Below are 20,862 nucleotides of genomic sequence, written 5' to 3'. Positions count from 1 at the left end.
CCCTGGCCACAGCCGTCAAATGATCTTCTAGGGCCAGCTGCGAGTCCAGGAGGACACCCAAGTTGCGAACCCTCTCTGAGGGGGTCAAGGTCTCCCCCCCAATAGTCAGCGATGGGACTAGCTGACTATGACGGGATGCCGGCAACCACAGCCACTCGGTCTTGGAGGAGTTGAGTCTGAGTTTATTTCTCCCCATCCAGATCCGTACGGCCTCCAGGCACCGGGTCATCACGTCAAGGGCATGACGTATAGTAGTCTACACGTCAAGTAGAACCCACCCCTGACTTAGCCTCTTATTCTAAGTCTTAAATAGGTTTTCAAAAGACCTCCCCTCCACAGAAATCACACCACCCAAAATTTCCATGTGGTCCCAGAATATGGTGGTGCTTTCCAGTGAGGTTGTGTGTCCATCAAAACGTTGCTTGGATGGCCAGAAGTGACTGATCAATAGTTCGCTTAGTGACCATTCAAAGTTACAATGGCACTGGGAAGAAAAAGTGACTTATGACCATTTTTCACACTTACGACCATTGCAGCATCCCCATGGTGATGTGATTTACATTCGGATGCTTGACAACTGACTTGACACATTTATGACGCTTGCAGTGTCCCATGGAGATTGTTCTGTTCCCCAGGCATCTGGCTCCACTGGGAACAGGCAGATGAACTCTAGCAAACAGGTTTTCATACAGATCATTTATTAGGGTATCCTCAAACACAGACTTACAATCGTGATGAGTCATGGTGAGTCGTGGTGAGATTTATCCTTATTTCATAATCTGTCCCATTTCCTAGTGTAAAATGATGGTAGTTCTGTCCCCCTGTTCAGAAAGCATGCTTCTCTTTTCTGTGGTAGTTCAAAATGGCCGGGTCTTTGTTCTGCACCCAGGCAGAGAGCCTCAGTGGCCAATCAGACACACAGATGTGGTCACATGTCATGGACTACATTTCCCATAATGCAATCTCTCTCTACATCTCCCACAATGTAATCTGTTAAGGAGACAGCTCTTAATTCTTAAGGTAACTAATTCACTATAACTCACTATCTGAAACAGCACAGTGATACAATCCCCTTTTGCAACCTACTGATAAGTCAATGGGGGAACCAGATTCACTTAACAACCGTGTGAGTAATTTAACAACGGCAGTGATTGGCTTAACACATGCGGCAAGAAAGATTGTAAAATGGGGTAAAACTCACTCAACAAATTTCTCACTTAGCAACCTAAATTTTGGACTCAGTTGTAGTCGTATTTAACAACCGTGTTACTAATTTAACAGATTCGCTTACGTAACAACTGTGTTACTAATTTAACAACAGCAGTGATTCACTTAACAAATGTGGCAAGGAAAGTCGTAAAATGGGGCAAAATACAAATTTCTCACTCAGCAACCTAAATTTTGCGCTCAATTGTAGTCGTCGTACGTTGAGGACTACCAGATCTGGTTCTGAGGAACCATCCAGATTCTTCCTACCTTTTTACCCACCAGAAACCCACACCTCAGTGGCTCTCTTGTTCGTGACTCAATTTTGGAGGGCAAAGAGACGGAAAAGGGCTGGACAGGACATACTTGCACTCTAGTCTGTTTGGCTTCTGCGTGCTGAAAGCAGAATGGGATTTGCTGTTTAGGTAACAAACATTACTTTGGGACAATCCCATCCTCTGCCAAGAGATGTGGTTGACGTCTTTCAGAGGGTCCTCTGAGACCAAGTTAAACGAAGAGGAGGCATTGCTGGCCTTGTTTTGACAAAGGGGGTGAGAGTGGGCCAGCAGAAAACAAGCAAGGAAAGAGGAAGCGTTCTTTGATTCACTGATAACAATACCGCTTACTTGGAATGGCGGCTGTGTTATGCTAACCCATAACCACCACCTTCTCCAATTAAACAGGAAGGAAACAAGGAGCCAAGTGGGAGGAAATATTAATCAGATGCAATATAAACAGTGGGAGATGTATGTCCCCACCCAGTTGAACCCGAAGGCTGAATCGGGAACTAACCAAGGCAGTTGAAAACATGATGGAGAAGAATGCATACGCCATGGCCACTCTGGGCCTCGACACCAAAAATGCCCTTCAACCCAAGCGGGATTGTGGCTTCTACATGAAATATTTCTTCCTCTTCCTCTCCCTCATCCAGTTCCTTATCATTTTGGGATTGGTACTTTTCATGATCTACAGCAACCCCCGGGAAGCCACCGAGAAACACCTCAAGGGCTTGACGAACCAGCTGCAGGACAGTGAGAAGAAGATCAAAGCCCTCAACGAAGAGATTGGCAAATTCAAGCGCCATCTCAATGCCACGGAGAAGGAAGCTCGTCTGGTACAGACCCAAATGGCCAGGCTGAACGCCACCTTGAGGCTTTGCAACAATGAAAAGGTAAGCCCTGGGGGAAGAAGAACATAAGGAGACAGATAGCCTTCAGGTTGCCATGAGCATCCGCCTTTTTCTATGCATTGATAGACATGAAGTTGAGTTCCTTTTCCAAAGGAAGGGAAAAATGATAAGCGCGTGGACAATGAGGATGGAATATGAAATGCATTGAAAGATTTGTCTGTTAAATAGGGCATTATTTAAGAGCCTTGGTGGCACAGCAGACTAAAGTGCTGCCTGCCTAAAGTAGCACCAGCTGCCTGCAATTACTGCAAGTTCGAATCTCACCAGGCTCAAGGTTGACTCATTACCCTGTGGGGCAATAAGCTGACTTTGTATAAAAAAGAGCCTTGGTAGTACAATGGTCTAAAGCACCCTGTTATTAAGACCAGCTGCCTGCAATTACTGCAGGTTCGAATCGCGCCAGGCTCAAGGTTGACTCAGCCTTCCATCCTTTCTAAGGTAGGTAAATTGAGGACCCAGTTGTGGGGGCAATAAGCTGACTTTGTATAAAATATACAAAAAGGATGAAGGCTATTGCTTAGCGCATTGTAAGCCGCCCTGAGTCTCCGGAGAAGGGCGGCATATAAATCAAATTAAAAAAAAAAAAAAAAAAAAAAAAAAAAAAAAAGAACACTGCTTGGGGGGGCCGAAAGCCCTACTAAGCAGGTATATACAAAAAGGATGAAGGCTATTGCTTAACGCATTGTAAGCCACTCTGAGTCTCCGGAGAAAGGGTGGCATATAAATTGAACCAATAAATAAATAAATAAATGATTAATTATTAAATATTACATTATTTTATTTAAATTCAAATTTAATTTAAGTTAAGTTACCCTATGGTAAGATGGGGGGGCCCATGGAGACACGCTTTAATAAAGGCACAGATATTAGTCATGACGGCTACATTAAACTTCCATATTCAGTCTCTGAAGTAGCAGATACCAGAGAATAAATGCCAGGGGAAAATGTTTCTGCCTTGGGCATCTGTGTTACCATTGTTGGAAATAAGATAGTGTGTTGGATTCTTTCAGCTTCAGATGATAGCCCTGGCACTTAACCCACAAAGTACCCTGTTTCCCCCCAAATAAGACATCCCCTGATAATAAGCCCAATTGGGCTTTTGAGCGCATGGCAATAAGGCCAAGCGCTTATTTCAGGGTTCAAAAAAATATAAGACAGGGTCTTATTTTCGGGGAAACACGGTAGATGTTTTGCAATGCTCAATGCTGTTCAGAACTTTTCTGGAGACTTTCCCCAGTCCTAAGAACTTTTTTATTATTTTATTTATTTATTTATTTTGTTGAGTACATATTAGATAATATATATAAGCATGAATTGAATACATAAAATGAATACAATTAAAGGGAACATTAGGACAGGGACGGTAGGCACGCTGGTGCTCTTACAGACCTCTTAGGAATGGGTGAGGTCAACAGTAGACAGTTTTAAGTTAAAGTTTTGGGGGTTTTGGGATGGGACCACAGAGTCTGGTAGTGCATTCCAGGTATTAACAGCTCTGTTACCGAAGTCATATTTTCTGCAATCGAGTTTGGAGCGGTTCACTTTAAGTTTGTATCTATTGTGCGCTCGTGTATTGTTGTGGTTGAAGCTGAAGTAGTCATTGACAGGTAGGACATTGTAGCAGATGACTTTATGAGCTATGCTTAGGTCATAAAACAAAATCATAAAACTTGGGGGGGGTGTAATTCTAGATTGTTAAACCCTTCTAGGACATTGAACACTTGCTGACAAACCAAAGAGGGTGGCATTGGGGGGTGCTTCAGAAGACAGAATTCAAGTAGATTGACTCTAAGACAGTGTTTCTCAACCTTGGAAGCTTGAAGATGGGTGGACTTCAACTCCCAGAATCCCCCAGCCAGCACTGCTGGCTGGGGGATTCTGGGAGTTGAAGTCCACCCATCTTCAAGCTACCAAGGTTGAGAAACACTGCTCTAAGAGGACAGACTTTTGGGAAGTGACCAGCTCCTTCAAGAGAAGGTTAAAGGCTTGGAGTGGTCAGTTTGAGAACAATCTTCTCCCAAGAAGTGGAGAAGGACATTTGTGGGAAAACAGCCAATGAGATTGCTTGGGCAGTTGGGGGGATTTGTGCCCAACTAGGTCTGGAAGAAACAATGTGACAGATTGTTTCCCATTCCATGTCTCTTGAGACAGTATAGTTTGTGACGGTTACTTTGTGTAAAGATTGGATTCTATTTTCTATTTTTTATAATTTGATTTATATGCCGCCCTTCTCCGGAGACTCGGGGCGGCTTACAATGCGTTAAGCAATAGCCTTCATACTTTTGTATATTTATACAAAGTCAGCTTATTGCCCCCACAAACTGGGTCCTCATTTTACCTACCTTAGAAAGGATGGAAGGCTGAGTCAACCTTGAGCCTGGCGAGATTCGAACTTGCAGTAATTGCAGACAGCTGGTGTTAATCACAATGCTTTTTTAGTCTGCTGAGCCACCAGGCCCGGTTAATGAGATTAACCACTTTCACAATCACAATGGTGTTTATGCACCTCTTGGAGGCTGACTTAATTTTTTAGAACCCATACAAGCCGTTGATTAGAATCTATTTAATCAGACGATGCTCCAAAGTTGAGAAGGCTGGGAAGCAAGCTGGTGGCTATTCTGTTATTCCCCAGCGACCATGGGAGAAACTTAATGGACTTTCCATCCTTTTCTAGACAAAGCTGAAGGAACAACAGATCAGCAATGCAGCAGCTCTCGCAGCGGCAAATGAAAATAAATTCAATTTGCGTTATTTGAATATTAGTTGCATTGGTGAGTATTGCAAACCCATCTTTATTCTTAGCCCTGTAATATAAAACCAGAGAAATTTGCAGTGATGTTTCCTACTTATATCTCCTTCTGATTCAATATACATATGTGTTGTCTTTGGGCTGTCTTTGAAAACAATTCCAGAGGGTTTGTTTGGTGCAAAAGTGCCAATATACGAAACCAGAGAATTGATTTCCCATGCAGATAATTATCCACTCCCTAACGCTATCAAGGTAAAGATTTTAATTGGGTTTTTAAAAAATGGGATTTTAAATTTGGGGTTTTAAATTGAGCCTATCATTTAATAATTTTAATTATTTTTAAATTTTGTCTGTCTTTGTGCTTTTAATCAGGCTGTACACCGCCCTGAGTCCTTCGGGAGAAGGGCGGTATAGAAATAAAATGAATAAATAAAATAAATAAATAAATAAATAAACGCTGACCATGCCCTGACCATAATGCTTTAGAATAGAATACAGAATAGTCCAATCCCTGCTCAAGTAGGAGAACTTATACAATTTCAGACAAAAGGCTATTCAGTCCCTTCTTAAAAGCCTCCAGTGATGAAGCAACCCACAACTTCTGAAGGCAAGCTGTTCCACTGGTTAATTGTACTAATTGTCAGGAAATTTCTCATTAGTTCTAGGTTGGTTGTCTCCTTGATTAGTTTCCATCCATTGTTTCTTGCCCTGCCTCCTGGTGCTTTAGAAAACAAGTTGACCCCGTCTTCTTTGCGGGAGCCCCTGTCTGGATCGGGACGCCTTGCGCACGGTCACTCATGCTCTAGTCACCTCCCGTATGGACTACTGTAATGCTCTCTACATGGGGCTCCCCTTGAAAAGCACCCGGAGGCTCCAACTGGTCCAGAATGTAGCCGCGCAGGTGATTATGGGCGCAGCTCGTTGCGCCCATGTAACACCTCTCCTACGCAAGCTGCACTGGCTCCCGGTGGTCTTCCGGGTGCGATTCAAGGTGTTAGTTATCACCTTTAAAGCGCTCCATGGCTTAGGACCTGGGTACCTACAAGACCGTCTTTTGCCACCAATAGCCTCCCACCGACTAGTTCATTCTCACAGGGAGGGACTACTCAGGGTACCGTCAGTCAAATTATGCCGACTGGTGACTCCCAGGGGGAGGGCCTTCTCTGTGAGGGCTCCAACCCTTTGGAATGAACTGCCCCGAGATACGAAATATCCCTGATCTCCGTGCTTTCCGCCGTGCCCTCAAGACCCTGATGTTCCAACAGGCGGGGCTAAACATATGAACATGTGAATGTTTTTAAAATGTTATCTAATTTTAGGTTCTATTTAATTGGGCCAAACTATGTTATAATAATAATTTTAATTAGCAATTTTATGATGTTTGTGTATCTATATTTTTCTTGACTGTACACCGCCTTGAGTCCTACGGGAGAAAGGCGGTATAGAAATATAATAAATAAATAAAATAAATAAATAAATATTGGAACGCTGCTATGTAAGGCTACCGTTCTAAAAAGTGACTTAGCTTAATGATATGTAATCAGTACTTTATTTTATTTTTTTCTGATGATAATTGCAAGGAATCTGTGGTGGTATGGTGGAAGAATAGGGTTCTTGAATGCACACAGTCATGTCCACTTTTTGCAATATTGACCGGATGGCCTTTGTGCTTGTCGCTTGGTCTACAGCACAGGCGACCAGGCTGCAGAAGGAGCTGATGGGCTTGGATCTGAATAGCAAGATGGAGAGAGAAAAGTTAAGCCAGGACAACAAGTCTTGGCAAAAGAAAGCCGAGGACACAGAGAAAGAGAAGAACGAATGCCTGCTAGACAAACTCCAGCTGCAAACACGGGAACAGAAGTACCAGGAGTTGAAGTCCGCCGTGACCCAAAAGTTAGAACCTGTCCTTAAGAACTTGAAAGCTTCCATGGAGCAGTTCTTGAGTTCCTACGAGATCCGTGGCTGTTACCGCCTTGAGGTTGAAAACACCTTCCGCTCTGTCTTCAGAAATCTGCAAACCCATCTTGATACAGTGGCACAAGAACTTGACCAGAAGGCCAACGAGGTGACTCGAGAGAATGCCCTGTTGCAAACCCAGAAGGCTGCTTGTCAACAACATCTGCAGGAACGGGACCAGCAGCTCAGCCTCCAGCAGCAGCAGTTTAACTTGGAGAAGCAGATCCTCCAAGAAACCGGAGAATATCAAGCTCAGAAAATAAGGGGCGAATGCACGAAGATGCTGGATGAGAACGAAAGCTTGAAGCTGCAGCTCCAGCAGACCAAACAGGCCTGCATCGGCCTGCGGGTAAAGTTACCAAGACCTCAATTTCTGTTCCTAATGGGCAGAGTTAATCCCCTGGCATCTCCACTAGACCAGATCTCAGCAGCTCTGAGATTCTAGGAGCAGCTGTTGCCAGATTGGCCCTGGGCTACAGAAGCAATGGTGGGTTGCTATCGGTTCACACCGGATTGGGCGAACCGGTAGTGTTGGGGGTGGGAGGCTCCGCCCACCTGCCCAGATGCTTCTGCGCAGAAGTGTTGCGCGCGCGTCCACGAGCGAACCGGTAAAGGCAGGTTTTAAAACCCACCCCTGTACAGAAGCATCTACAAGAGATATGGGCTGCCCCCCAAAAAACCAGGATGGTGGCTGAGGCTGTGAGATAGAAGCCTGCTGTTTTATACCAGTGTTGCCCAAGTAACCCGTGTAAGAGAGGAGTGGGCTCTCAATTGCACAATTGTAGGCACCATCATTAGGACCTTCTTATCTGCACCCAAGATACTCCTGGCTAGAAGGACTGGTCTCAGCAGTCCCAATTTAGGGTGTGGGGAGGTTAGTATTGAAGAGCTATTCAGATAGTCCTCAACTTACAACCACAACTAAGTCCAAAATGACAGTTGCTAAGCACAACAGTTTTTAAGTGAGTTTTGCCCCATTTTACAACCTTCTTGCCACAGTTGTTAAGTGAATCACTGCAGTTGTTAAGCTAGTAACACAGTTGTTAAGTAAATCTGGCTTCCCCATTGACTTTGTTTGTCAGAAGGTTGCAAAAGGTGATCGCATGACCCTGGGAGACTACAACTGTCATAAATACATGCCAGCTGCTAAGCATCCGAATTTTGATCATGTGATTGTGGGGATGCTGCAATGGTCGTAACTGTGAAAACCTGTCATAAGTCACTTTTTTCAGTGACGTCGTAACTTCAGATTGTCACTAAACAAATGGTTGTAAGTCGAGAACTTTCTGTAGATGGTGCGTAGAAATAAGCAAACCTGTTTAAAAATCTCTTTTCTGATGAAACTTCTATTTTGGACTTTGGAGTTTAAGTTAACCCAGCATCTCTGTTACCCTGTATCTCCTCTGCATTCCAATCACCTACATTACTTTAAAGACTTAAAGAATTTTCTAAACTGGAAAAGGAGTTTAGTTGTTGCAATAGAGCGAAATGATAATATGGGGAAAGAAGAACTAAGAGGGTCTATCTCTGATTTTAGAAAATGCCACACATTCTTTGTAGGATTTTAGGATTCTAAATACATCTTCAATTGTGGGTGGAAAAGAAAACATGTAAAATATAAAATAAGTACCGGGAGGTCAACTAGAGGTTACAGAATAACAGAGTTGGAAGGGACCTTGGAGGTCTTCTAGTCCAACCTCCTGCTCAGGCAGGAAACCCTACAGCACTTCAGACAAATGGTTGTCCAATCTCTTCTTAAAAACTTCCGGTGTTGGAGCACTCACAACTTCTGGAGGCAATTTGTTCCACTGATTCATTGTTCACGTACTCTCTTCTGTTTAGTCTATTTCTGGAATTAAAGGCCAGGTTTAAATTGACTGGCCTGATTTTTACAACTACATGACCACATTGTTGAAATTAGGAGATGCCTTGTCAATTTGGGAGCTGTAGTTTTCCATTTTTAAAAAACAAAAATATAGGCTGTTAATGGTTAACCCATGAAGGTTTTGGAAAGCTCAACAAACTTATTATTTCTATAGACTTCAGCTCCGGGCAACACGGCTTTGAGGAACCCATTAAGTCTGGGCCCACCTAATCCCTTTGGCACCTTTCCAAGAAATTTGGGGAATACAGGAGGTCTCGGGAATCCTGTAGGAAGCTCTAATGTCTTCAGCAGTCCAAGCCTATGGGGGAGACCAAGTTCACCGGCTCAGCCGAGTTCTGGATCTCAGCGAAATCTAAACACCGCTGGTAAGTAATCCATTTCTGGAAAGAATGAGGTTTAGTTCTTTAAGATGCCTCTAACTGACCTGAGAACTCATGTCCTAGCACTCACAGATGGGGATCACACCTTTGAGGGACAAAGTAAAATGATTTTAGCTTTGAATATGTTTAAGACTGCAGGGACATAATTATTGCTTATTACTGGATTATAGTTGCTAGCAAACTGTAAGATTGCATTTGTCCGTCTTCTGACTCTGAAGGGTATCATCTTGTAGAATAACAGAGTTGAAAGGGGCTTCAAGGTGTTTTAGTCCAATCCCTTCACAAGCAGGAGACCCTATATCATTCTGGACAAACGGCTGTGCAATCTCTTCTTTAAAACTTCCAGTGATGGAGCACCCACAACAGTGGTGGGTTGTTACCGGTTCTCCCCGGTTCTTGCGAACCGGTAGTGGAAATTTTGAGTAGTTCGGAGAACCGGTAAATACCACCTCTGCCTGACCCCGCCCCCAATCTATTTGCTGCTTCCCGAGTCTCAGCTGATCGGCTAGAAGGAAAAAATCAGCGCTCACTTGACAAAGAAGAGGAAAAAAAAAAACAAGACACCTTAGCTTTAAATTGAGAAGCCAAGAAGCCTCCCAACTGATCGGTTACAACCGATCCTCTCCTTGTAAACCGCTCGGTGGTGGTAGATTGGCAATTGAGGCCAACCTGCCTGAAAGCGGTTTCCGATGCTCTCGGTGGTGGCAGAGCAGCAAAAAACTGTGTTTTTTGCCACGGCGCTTCAAAGGGCCGCTCTTGCCACGGCACTTCAAAGGGCCGCCCTACAGCTGATCAGTGGTAAAAGGCAGTGTGGTGTTAGATTAGTGTGCTCCAAAAACAAATGGGTAGACTGGTACGACTCTGCAAGCAGTTAAAAGCCTGGTAGACCAGTACCTCTACTAAATCCTAAAGAATTGTTTGTTACATGACCATCAAACCACGCCCACAAAATAAGCCATGCCCACAGAACTGGTAGTAAAAAATTTTAGAATCCACCCCTGACCCACAACTTCTGAAGGCAAGCTGTTCCACTGGTTAATTGTTTTCATTGTTAGAAAATTTCTCCTTAGTTCTAGATTGCTTCTTTCCTTGGTTAGTTTCCATTCATTGCTTCTTGTCTTGTCTTCTGGTGCCGTGGAAAATAGGTTGGACCCCCTCTCATTTGTGGCAGCCCCTCAAATACTGGAACACTGCTATTGTTCTTAGCTCTTGCCTAGCCCTTCTTTTCACTAGACTAGACATACTCAGTTCCTGCAATTGTTCATCATGTTTTAGCCTCCGGGGCCCCCAATCATCTTTGTTGCTCTTCTCTGCACTCTTTCCAGAGTCTCTACCTTCTTTCAAGCTATGAATGATTTGAACTCCAGATATTTAAAGTCCTTGGCTCATGCTAAAGTAGAATTTCCCAACCTCAGCAAGCTTATGACATGTGGACTTCAGTTCCCAGAATGGGTGTGCTGGCTGAGGAATTTTGGGAATTGAAGTACGTACGTCATAAATGTGTGGAGATTGGGAAACACTGTTCTAAAGAGATACTGCTTATTTTCCTGCTATGATTGCAGTTCACCTCCCTTTTGGTAAACAATACTTATTTTAAAATAACTAATGTCCATTTTCACCTTATTCCAATATACAACAAGAGCTTGAAAGCTTCATCTTAAGTTTACCTGGATGATAAATAGAATAACTGTGTCATTGGCATGTGAATAATAAAAACAATAAAAGGTGAATTTCATTATTATTATTTTTTTACAAAGGTTGAGTTATGGAACAGACCCAGAGATTGAAAAGAGAGCTAGGATTCACCCTTGTTTAACTCCTTTTTGGATAGGTGCTGGAGCAGGGAATCCCCAAAAGTTTTATACCTTACTCACACAGTGTTTTCATGTAGCTTCATAATTAGATGAAGCAGTCAGCAATGTAGGACAGGCAGACATTTTTGCCTGTTGCCTCTTTTTAGAGATTGAATCAAAGGATGTCTTTAAATCAGAAAGGCAGCCTCGGAAGTAGAAGAAATTATTTTCTGCCAGGCCATGTAGCTCAAGTCAATGATGAAACATGAACCATCCCATCCAGTTTTGGTCCCCACGATGTAAAAAAGATGTTGAGATTCTAGAAAAGAGCAACAAAGTATGATTAGGGGACTGGAGGCTAAAACATATGAAGAACGGTTGCAGGAACTGGGTATGTCTAGTTTAATGAAAAGAAGGACTAGGGAAGACATGATAGCAGTGTTCCAACATCTGAGTAGCTGCCACAAAGAAGAGGGAGTCAAGCTGTTCTCCAAAGCACCTGAGGGCAGGATAAGAAACAATGGGTGGAAACTCATTAAGGAGAGAAGCAACCTAGGACTAAGGAGAAATTTCCTGACAGTTAGAACAATTAATCAGTGGAGCAACTTGCCTCCAGAAGTTGTAAATGCTCCAACACTGGAAGTTTTTAAGAAGAGATTGGACAACCATTTGTCTGAAATGGTGTAGGATTTCCTGCCTAAGCAGGGTTTTGAACTAGATGACCTCCAAGATCCCTTCCAACTCTTCTATTCTATTCTATTCTATTCTATTCTATTCTATTCTATTCTATTCTATTCTATTCTATTCTATTCTTCCTATCCTATCCTATCCTATCCTATCCTATCCTATCCTATCCTATCCTATCCTATCCTATCCTATCCTATCCTATCCTATCCTAATCTATCCTTTACCCAGCTTGCTTCTCTACACATTGTCTTAAAACAGTGAGTCACCTGGCTTCCCCTGAAGATGTACGACCTAATCTGTTAGACATACTTAGGGGACTGAAAAATTTGGCCAAAAAGTCTTGTCACCATTCATGGAAATCAGGATTATGGTAGTGTCAGCCTTACCAGGTAGACCGGATGTCAACCTGCAAAACGACTTCAGTTGAAGCCATGCTTCCTTCCGCTTCATTTCTTGGTTGCCATTCAAAGGGGAGGGGGAAGAGAAGGGGGCGGGACTCAGGAATGTGTTGCCTCGTCTGGCTAGCCATAACATCTACTAGCTGGCTTGAGAACCAAGGTCCTGTCAACGGACTCAGAATTTTATTTTGGCTACCATCCCCAGCTATCTCCACCCCAACTCACCTTGTTCCCACAGCTCGACTCATCTCTGCTGTGTCAGCTCTGGAGATGACAGGAGAAAATGGCTCCAGGGCTGACACAGACACCTGTTGAAGATGAGCGGGAACCTACCTCTGGACTGATTGGCCCATGCGACCTGAGAAACATAGGGGGGGTGGGTAGGTCTCATTATTTTAACTATCCTTAAGCACGGGAATAATTTAGAGCTAGCTTCACCTGTCTAAGTGCTGATATGATGTATTCAATAAAGGATTTCTTGAACCTGAACAAAATGTCCTGACTTCCTGGAGTTCATTATTCGGAACGATGACATCAGACAGGAAACATGGCCAGATAAACTAATTCAGTTTTATTGTAAAGCTACAAATTTCAAGTCTAAAAGTACAATTCTAAAAGTCTAAAAGTACAACTTTCCCACTGTCTCCTATACAGCCTGAGAAACCAGGGAGGGTCTCTTCTGAGTCTTTTGCCCCACCTACTATCCAGCTGCAGGCTATGTTGTCTCTTTTCTGACCAGGCCAGGGGTCGCCAACTGTGGCAACTTTAAGATTTGTGGACTTCAACTCCCAGAATTCAATTATTTTCAATCAATTCTGGGAGTTGAAGTCCACAAGTCTTAAAGTTGCTATGGTTGGAGACACCTGCCCTAGGCAGCATCTCTTCAAACCATCTTTCAAGATCATTCCCACATACTGTCGCATGAACCACCCCCCTTCTTCAGCAACTGAAAGGGATGACCAATATCAGTAAATAGAGAAGTGAGTCCTGTTGCCCACCAATCAGAGTTTATCGTAAAGAGTTCCGTTTCGATCAGGTTTCCCAACAGCTGAAACCTGCAGCTGCCAGCACAGTTTAAAAACCTCAGCAGTGGATATAGAAAGTCAACTAAATAAAGCGTCCTGTCATTTATTTATTTAACAGAATAACAGAGTTGGAAGGGATCTTGGAGGTCTTCTAGTCCAACTCCCTGCTTAGGCTGGAAACACTATACCATTTCAGACAAATGGTTGTCCAATCTCTTCTTTAAAATTTCCAGTGTTGGAAGTATAGATTTATTAAATTTTATTAAATTGATATGCCACCCATCGCACAATCCAAAGTGACTCTGGGCATCTTATACTGCCATAAAAGCATAAATACAAAAAGATTAAAATTAACCGGAGAGGGATTGGATCAGGTGTAACATTGCTAAATGTAGCATGGTAATGCTGAACCAATTTTCTCAAATGAGATTACCTGACCCAACCCAGAAGCCCTTTTGGGGGGAAAAATTAGGCTGTAAGACACCAATGCCAAATTTATGTTTACTTGATTGTTCCAACTGAGCCTCCTGCTTTCATCTTTGAAGCAAGATCTTATCGAATTTTTCCAGATCAAATAATGTATCACTCAGTGTCTATAATTATCATTAAAGAACACATTGCAAATTGCAATTAGTTTTGCACACTCTTGATTATATTGGGGGTTTGTTTTACACTTAGTTCTGCTACTCTTTGCTGGAACTTTAACCATTAGATTCCTATCTGGATGTTGAGTCATGGCAATTGGACTTCTTTGCTTTTTGGTTTGAAACCTTTTGCTGTTTATCCAAGTAGCTTCTTCAGTAGCTTCTTGCAGACTGAAGAAATTACTTGGATAAGCAGGATAATGTTTAAAAAGAAAACAAAAAAAAGAAGCCCAGTTGCCATGACTCAGCTCCACATATATACATACAGTTCCAGACAAATTCTATCTGGATGAGTGAGAATCTTCATCAACGCATTAGATTCCTAGTGATGTTCATTATTTAATGCACATTGTCTAATATGTTCATCTCATCTTTTACGACTCAATGAGCTATTAAAGCCGGAAAACTATTGATGAGCTATAAAGATGGGCAATAACCCTTTTAAATTTGTAGTACCATGTAATTCGATAATTGCGCTCTGAAAAGATGTTCTCCACCCAATATATTAATTAGAAATATAATTAATTATTCCGAGCCAGCTATATTAGAAACTAGTCTTGCAATAAATAAGGAGATGATTGTTTCGAGGTGAAAACAATTTTTAAAGGATTATAGTACCTTAGTAACATTTGAGGATATTATTATGTGAGCAATGGTACCAATACCGGTAAAAACCTCAAAAGGTGAATTCTGCCCTCAAGAAGTCATTCATTCTACCAACCCATTTACACTAGATTGAATTGGGGATCAATTATTTAGTTACTACATTTCCCCCCACTTCCATTTTGGAAATGGTCAGGATGGTCAACATTGCAATTGCTTAGCACATTGTAAGCCGCCCTGAGTCTCCGGAGAAGGGCGGCATATAAATCAAATTAAAAATAAATAAATAAATAAATAAAAATTTCATGTTTTCACCCCATAACAACAACCTTCTAAGAGAGATAGGGCTAAGAGAGTGTGACTGGCCCAAAGCCATCTATGGAGCCCTGTGTCTAGGGCTGGAGTTGAATGTGGGTCTCTCCACTGCTTCCCCCAACAACTACCACTGTATGCCTTTCTGGCTCTCTATTTAGTCAAGCCACACACACATTATTAGTTCCCTTATTTTTTATACAGTAAAGCTTGGGGAGGAACAGATCACTGGGCATACAGCAATAGCACTTAGACTTATATATCGCTTCACAGTGCTTTACAGCCCTCTCTAAGCGGTTTACAGAGTTCAGTCTATTGCCCCCAACAATCTGGGTCCTCATTTTACCGACCTCAGAAGGATGGAAGGCTGAGTCAACCTTGAGCCTGGTGAGATTCGATCTGCCAAACTGCTGGCAGCCGGTGATTAGCAGAAGTAGCCTGCAGTACTGCACTCTAACCACTGTGCCACCGTGGTTCTATGTCGTAATATTGCAATATGTCATAATATTGCAATAATATCCGGGTGTTTCGCTGCGCTCTGAAGACCCTGTTGTTCCGCCAGGCAGGGCTATTAACATAACGTTTTAAATTGGGGTATTTTAAATTTTTGGGATTTTAATTGGAGCCTAATTATTTAATGATTTTAAATTTTAAATTGTTGTCGTGTTTTTGTGTTTTTAAATAGGCTGTACACCGCCCTGAGTCCTTCGGGAGAAGGACGGTATAGAAATAAAATTATTTATTTATTATTTATTATTTATTTATTTATTGCATGAATATATACTGTAATGTACTGTAGCAAAGGGCCATAGGGCCCAACATAGCATTAAGGCAGTGTTTCCCAAAGTGTGGTACGCGTACCCCCAGGGGTACGGGAAGAGTTTGGTGGAGGTACGCGTTGCACCGGAGTTTGGTGGGGATCATGTGGGAATATCCACTGCACCGTGCTTAGCTGCGCCCACAGAACAAGGAAAGAAATAGGCGCGTATCGCAGTTTTTACATGGGAACTGGGGCCATCGTACATCGTATCGCAACTCATTATGGCGGGAACTTCTGCGCATCCCTCGCGCAGCTCGGGTTCGGCCATTTTTAAACTGCGGGAACATTAACAGTTGACGTTGAGCCGCGGAGCTGTTTAAACGCTGGAGAATTGCAGTGTTATCTAAGTGTTTCCCAAAGTGTGGTACGTGTACCCCCAGGGGTATCATATGTTTTTTATGAGGGGTACTCAGCGTTACGAAAATTATAGAAGGGGTACACATATGTCAAACGTTTGGGAAACACTGCATTAAGGTTACCAGCAAGAATTAAATTAGCATTTGAATGCATTAGAAACAATTCCAATAGATAATTCTCAAACTCAATGTTTTGTTTTATTAACTTACATTACAGAAAATAAATGTTAATTTCAAAATAGTGTCCCTAGCCAGAATGACACTGGCTCATGACTAGAATGAATAAAAATCAGGAAAGGGAAGAATACTGTAGACTAAGAATGCACTCAAGGCAATTGAGGCATTAGAAAGATTGTAGGGGACTGAAAATTGAGGCAGGAAGATTGACGTCAGCTTTGACAGGGTTACATATAAATACTGCTGTTCTTAAAGCTCTGCTAGACTCCAGTTTTTAACCACAGAGCATTGAAAATTAGCTCCTGCAGCCCCAAGATATTCATATAATTTCTTGCAAACTGATAGAGGAAAACATCCTTTGACTCCCATTAGCCAGCCCTATTATTTATTCTGTACTACATCATGATTGACAAACAACTGTAAATTGGTGCAATGGTAGAGCAGAACCCACCATAAATATAATTAAGAAGATACTTGTCCTAAAGATAACATGGCAAAGAACATGAACCACTCTCTCCAAATTAGCATAAATATCAAAATGTGGAGCCACTGTCCAATTGCCTTATATTAGAGAGATATTCTGATACGTGCTTGGACCTTCTGCTTGAGAATTTGGAAATGATACTTATGGAATGACTCTTGGATGCCCAACAGAAGGTTTTGCTAGTCTCCTGGAATAAAACAGGTGGAGAAATTCTTCCTTCAGGAACTTATTGGACAGAGTTGAGATGATCTTCTGATGAGTAATCTGAGAATAGAATAGTAGAATTTAATGATATTCATTGCAGGCTACCCCTAGCTTAAAAGATAGATCAAGCCAGAAAGGACTTCATGTGGTAATTTTGGTCAAATTCAAACTAATAAGAAACTTAATTGACACCAACTCTTAAACTAAGGCAAAGAAGCAGAATATGTATGTATGTATGTATGAAATGTCAATCAAAAGGTTGGCAGTTCAGTGGTTCGAATCCCTAGTGCCACGTAACGGGGTGAGCTCCCGTTACATGTCCCAGTTTCTGCCAACCTAGCAGTTCGATAGCACTTAAAAAATGCAAGTAGAAAAATAGGGACCACCTTTGATGGGAAGGTAACAACGTTCCGTGCGCCTTTGGTGTTGAGTCATGCCGGCCACATGACCACAGAGAGGTCTTCAGACAGCTCTGGCTCTTCAGCTTTGAAACGGAGATGAGCACCGCCCCCTAGAGTCAGGAACGACTAGCACATATGTGCAAGGGGAATTTATTTATTTAGTTCAATTTATATGCCGCCTTTCTCCTGAGACTCAGGGTGGCTTACAATGCATTTAAAAAAAAATATTATAAAACCATTTAAAAATTAAAATATTAAAACCCATTCACACCATTCATGGCCGGATCTCACAAGATCACAACAGCGAGATCAACAGCCCCAGGCCTGCCGGAAAAGCCAGGTCTTCACCGCTTTTCAGAAGGCCAATAGGGTGGGGGTGGTCCGGACCTCAGGAGATAAGTGGTTCCAGAGAGCTGGGGCAGCCCAGAGAAGGCCCTCTCCCGCGGGCCCGCCAGCCGACATTGTTTAGCTGATGGGACCCGGAGGAGACCAACTCTGTGGGATCTTACCAGTTGCTGGGAGCTATGTGATAGAAGGCGGTCTCGAAGATAACCTGAGCCATGTAGGGCTTTAAATCTTCACCTTTACCTTTATGTATGAAATTTATATGCCTCCCATCTCACCATCACATCTCTGGCCACACTAGGATTTATCATCACTAAGAAGCACAAATTGGGGAATGGAAATAGCCCAGCTCTCCATTTCTTCAAGGTAGCCACTGTTCTCTGATCCTGGTGCCAAATCTTGAGTTCATTCCCAGTTCTTTCTTAATGTAATATTTCAAACATGCGAGCTTGGATTGCTAGAGTAATAATTCTTCATAATGTATTTTGTCACTTTGACTAGAATGGTCTTCTACAACCTGGTGTCTTCCACATGTGTTGGGATGCACCTACTGAAGAGGATTTTTACCCAAATATTTTGAGTGGGGGAAAGTAGATCTTGTGATTGTGATAGGAAGACAAGATCCTTTCATTACTATGTGCAAATTTATATCTACTTTTTCTTTAGAACAAAATAAATTCCAGGAGATCTTGAAGGCTGCTGCAGAGACTGGAAAGTTGTCAAACTTAGCACCAGTAAATCCAGTGGGACAGCCCAAGTAAGTTTATGAATCTGTGGTTTTCAAGTTTCCCAATCAGAGGGCAGCATCAGGTTAATTTAAGTGGGCTGGATTGATTTTGTGCCAGAGGGAGTTTCATAAACACTTAGCTCTATCTCTAAGTTGAAATATTTGGTCTCCAATAGCAAAATTTCTGAAAGTGACTCTGAGGTTAAAACGAAATCAAGAACAGGTAGCAAATAGGGGTTTCAAAGAATTATCTTATGAGAATTAAAGCCATGTAATGTGAGGATATCGTAATCTCAGAGGCTTTCAAAAGATTGTTGAAAAAGAGGACGAAGAAGGTGGGATCAGTTCAAAGGTATTCACCATGATGGTTAAGCAGACTGTAAATCACAAGGAGACCATCTCCGCAAGGTATTGAGAAAGGAAAGGTTGTGGAGTGCACACAATGTTTTTGTGTGCTTCCCAAGAACATCCAGTTAGTCACTGTGAAGAACAGGATGTGGATTAATATCAACCTTGACATGCGTCCAAATTCTAATGACTGGTCAAGTTATTTTGACAAGCCACTTAATTCTTTCCTTGTATTTTGCTTTTTCTTATCCCAGGAGTTAAAGGAAACATTGACAAAGACAACTAAGAATTCAAAACAGCTCCTAAGCATAAGACTGAAGTGTTGAGTAGGGGCAGGAAAACATTCACCTCTGTGGAAAAGACTTCAAACAGTAATTGAAGAGAGAAGGCCTGGAAGAGCTTTGGGGCCAGTGGAGTGGATCTCAAGTCGGGATTCTGCCCTCTTCTATAACATAACTGGCATTTAATTCTAGCTCAGTCTTGCACACTGATGTCTTTTACTGATCCAACATTGATTTCCTTCAGTATCTTTGGGTTCATACAAAAAACGTACTCCTTCATCGGATTGAGGGTCCATTGATGAAAAACCCACATCAATCCTTCTGCCTCAGGTTTCTTTACTTGTATAGTTATTGCAAAGATAGAATGTAATCCCTGTGACTAGTGATGGGATTCAGCCAGTTCAGGCCGGTTCGAGTGAACCGGTAAATAAATTGCTGGCTGGCCCCACCCCTTCGCACCCCGCCCCTTCCAGGAGTCCCCATGTGCCCCATTTTGGCTTCCAGGTAAGTGCAGGGAGGCCTCCTAGGCCCAAAATGGGGTGCGGGGGGAGGCGGTGCCTCCCCGCCCCCGTCGCCCATTTTCACTTCCAGGAGGCTTCAAGGAGGCTTCCTAGGCCTGCTTTTGCTCCCAGGAGGCTTCAGGGAGGCCTTCTAGGCTCAAAATGGGGCGCTGGGGGACGCATCCCCCCAAGCCTATTTGTGCTCCCAGGGGAATGCAGGAGGCCGAGTGCTGCCTGTCACACCCCTGGCCATGCCCACTATGGCCACGCCCACCCAGCCGGTCATTAGGGCAGAGAACCGATTGTCAAATTATTTGAATCTCACCACTGCCTGTGACATCACCATCCAGATGAGATGTGAATGCAATCAATCAATATTTTCAGTGATTTCATGCCACTACTACATTCATTCAAAATGTAAGCAAAAAGGATGGAAATTGTAAATGCACTCTTCACATAAAGGAAGAGTTAGTGTTCCTGCAGTTTTGTAAGATACTGTGGCATATTTATGTATATAGTTTTATGTAGGCATGCACTCATATATTGGAGAAGTTGTGTTTCTCTTGATTATTAGCTGGGCTGAAGGTCCCCTGTTCACCACTGGCATCTGATTATCCAGTCCACTCTAACTCTGTGAGTATCCCACTAAAGTTGATTACAATTACTGTATGTCTGATAACAGAGTTGAAAAGCTCTTTATCTACACTGAAGCTCAGAAGAACTAAACAAAAAACCCTAAAAAGTTCCAAGCAAGATAGATTCATGGTCTATCAGTGATGGCAACTCTCTTTCTCAATATGACTTTGTTTTGGGGTTTCTGGAAGCATCATGCTAGCCTGTTTAGAAACAACATCATGGTCTGTAGATCTTGGTTTGGTCAGTAAACCCATCTTGCATTTGTTCTATTGCAATAACAAATAAAACTGCTATTGACAAAATATATTCCATTCAAATGATTAAGAAGAGCAATGTGGGCTATGGAAGATGCACAATTAATAAACATCATATGAAAATCTAGCAGGAGTGGTGCTTGATTTTGATAAGAACTGTTGTTTTTACTTCTTTTAACACTCCTTGGAAAGTGAGTTATTTATGAGAAAAGGAACAAGGGTGATCTAACCTTACATTGCTTTTGTCAACTTCCTCACCTCCCACCCACAAAAGTCTTTGTGTCACAGGGCAGAGTTTCAGTTTTATGCTGGCAAGCAAAATTTCTGAAAGAGAAATTCAAAATAGGGCAAGAGTAAACAACTAAAAATGCAGACTTCCTTTCGAGGCAGTTGAGAAACATGGATGGCCTTAGCTCTGATTCTGTTGGGAAGCAGAGATGGAACGCTCTCCCGTGTTGTATTTCTTGAAATAATACTGTTAGTTCTCAACTTACAACCTTTC

General features: G+C 42.4%; 1 protein-coding gene across 1 annotated transcript; it reads left to right on the top strand.

The window, feature by feature from the left end:
- Window positions 1–1,981: 1,981 nt before the first annotated feature.
- PLVAP (plasmalemma vesicle associated protein) lies at window positions 1,982–20,464 on the top strand. The gene is made up of 6 exons (XM_070943583.1): window positions 1,982–2,377; window positions 5,070–5,166; window positions 6,833–7,449; window positions 9,140–9,350; window positions 18,281–18,371; window positions 18,944–20,464. Exons 1-6 carry the CDS (start codon window positions 2,015–2,017, stop codon window positions 18,948–18,950), a joined length of 1,386 nt encoding a protein of 461 aa, XP_070799684.1. The 5' UTR covers window positions 1,982–2,014; the 3' UTR covers window positions 18,951–20,464.
- The last annotated feature ends 398 nt before the right edge of the window (window positions 20,465–20,862 follow it).

The sequence above is a fragment of the Pituophis catenifer genome, unplaced genomic scaffold (genome assembly GCF_029215685.1).
Source record: "Pituophis catenifer annectens isolate HBS135680 unplaced genomic scaffold, rPitCat1.0.hap2 SCAF_1, whole genome shotgun sequence".
NCBI classification, from domain to species: Eukaryota; Metazoa; Chordata; class Lepidosauria; order Squamata; family Colubridae; genus Pituophis; species Pituophis catenifer.
Note: the sequence above shows the minus strand (reverse complement) of the source record. Positions and strands in the feature narration are given on the sequence as shown.

What these genes read in the sequence shown, in the direction of transcription:
- PLVAP (XM_070943583.1), top strand. Translation starts at nt 2,015, where the DNA reads ATGATGGAGAAGAATGCATACGCCATGGCCACTCTGGGCCTCGACACC. An exon ending in GGCTTTGCAACAATGAAAAG is followed by an intron (nt 2,378 to 5,069) that starts GTAAGCCCTGGG and finishes ATCCTTTTCTAG; the next exon opens with ACAAAGCTGAAGGAACAACA. An exon ending in AGGCCTGCATCGGCCTGCGG is followed by an intron (nt 7,450 to 9,139) that starts GTAAAGTTACCA and finishes TTATTTCTATAG; the next exon opens with ACTTCAGCTCCGGGCAACAC.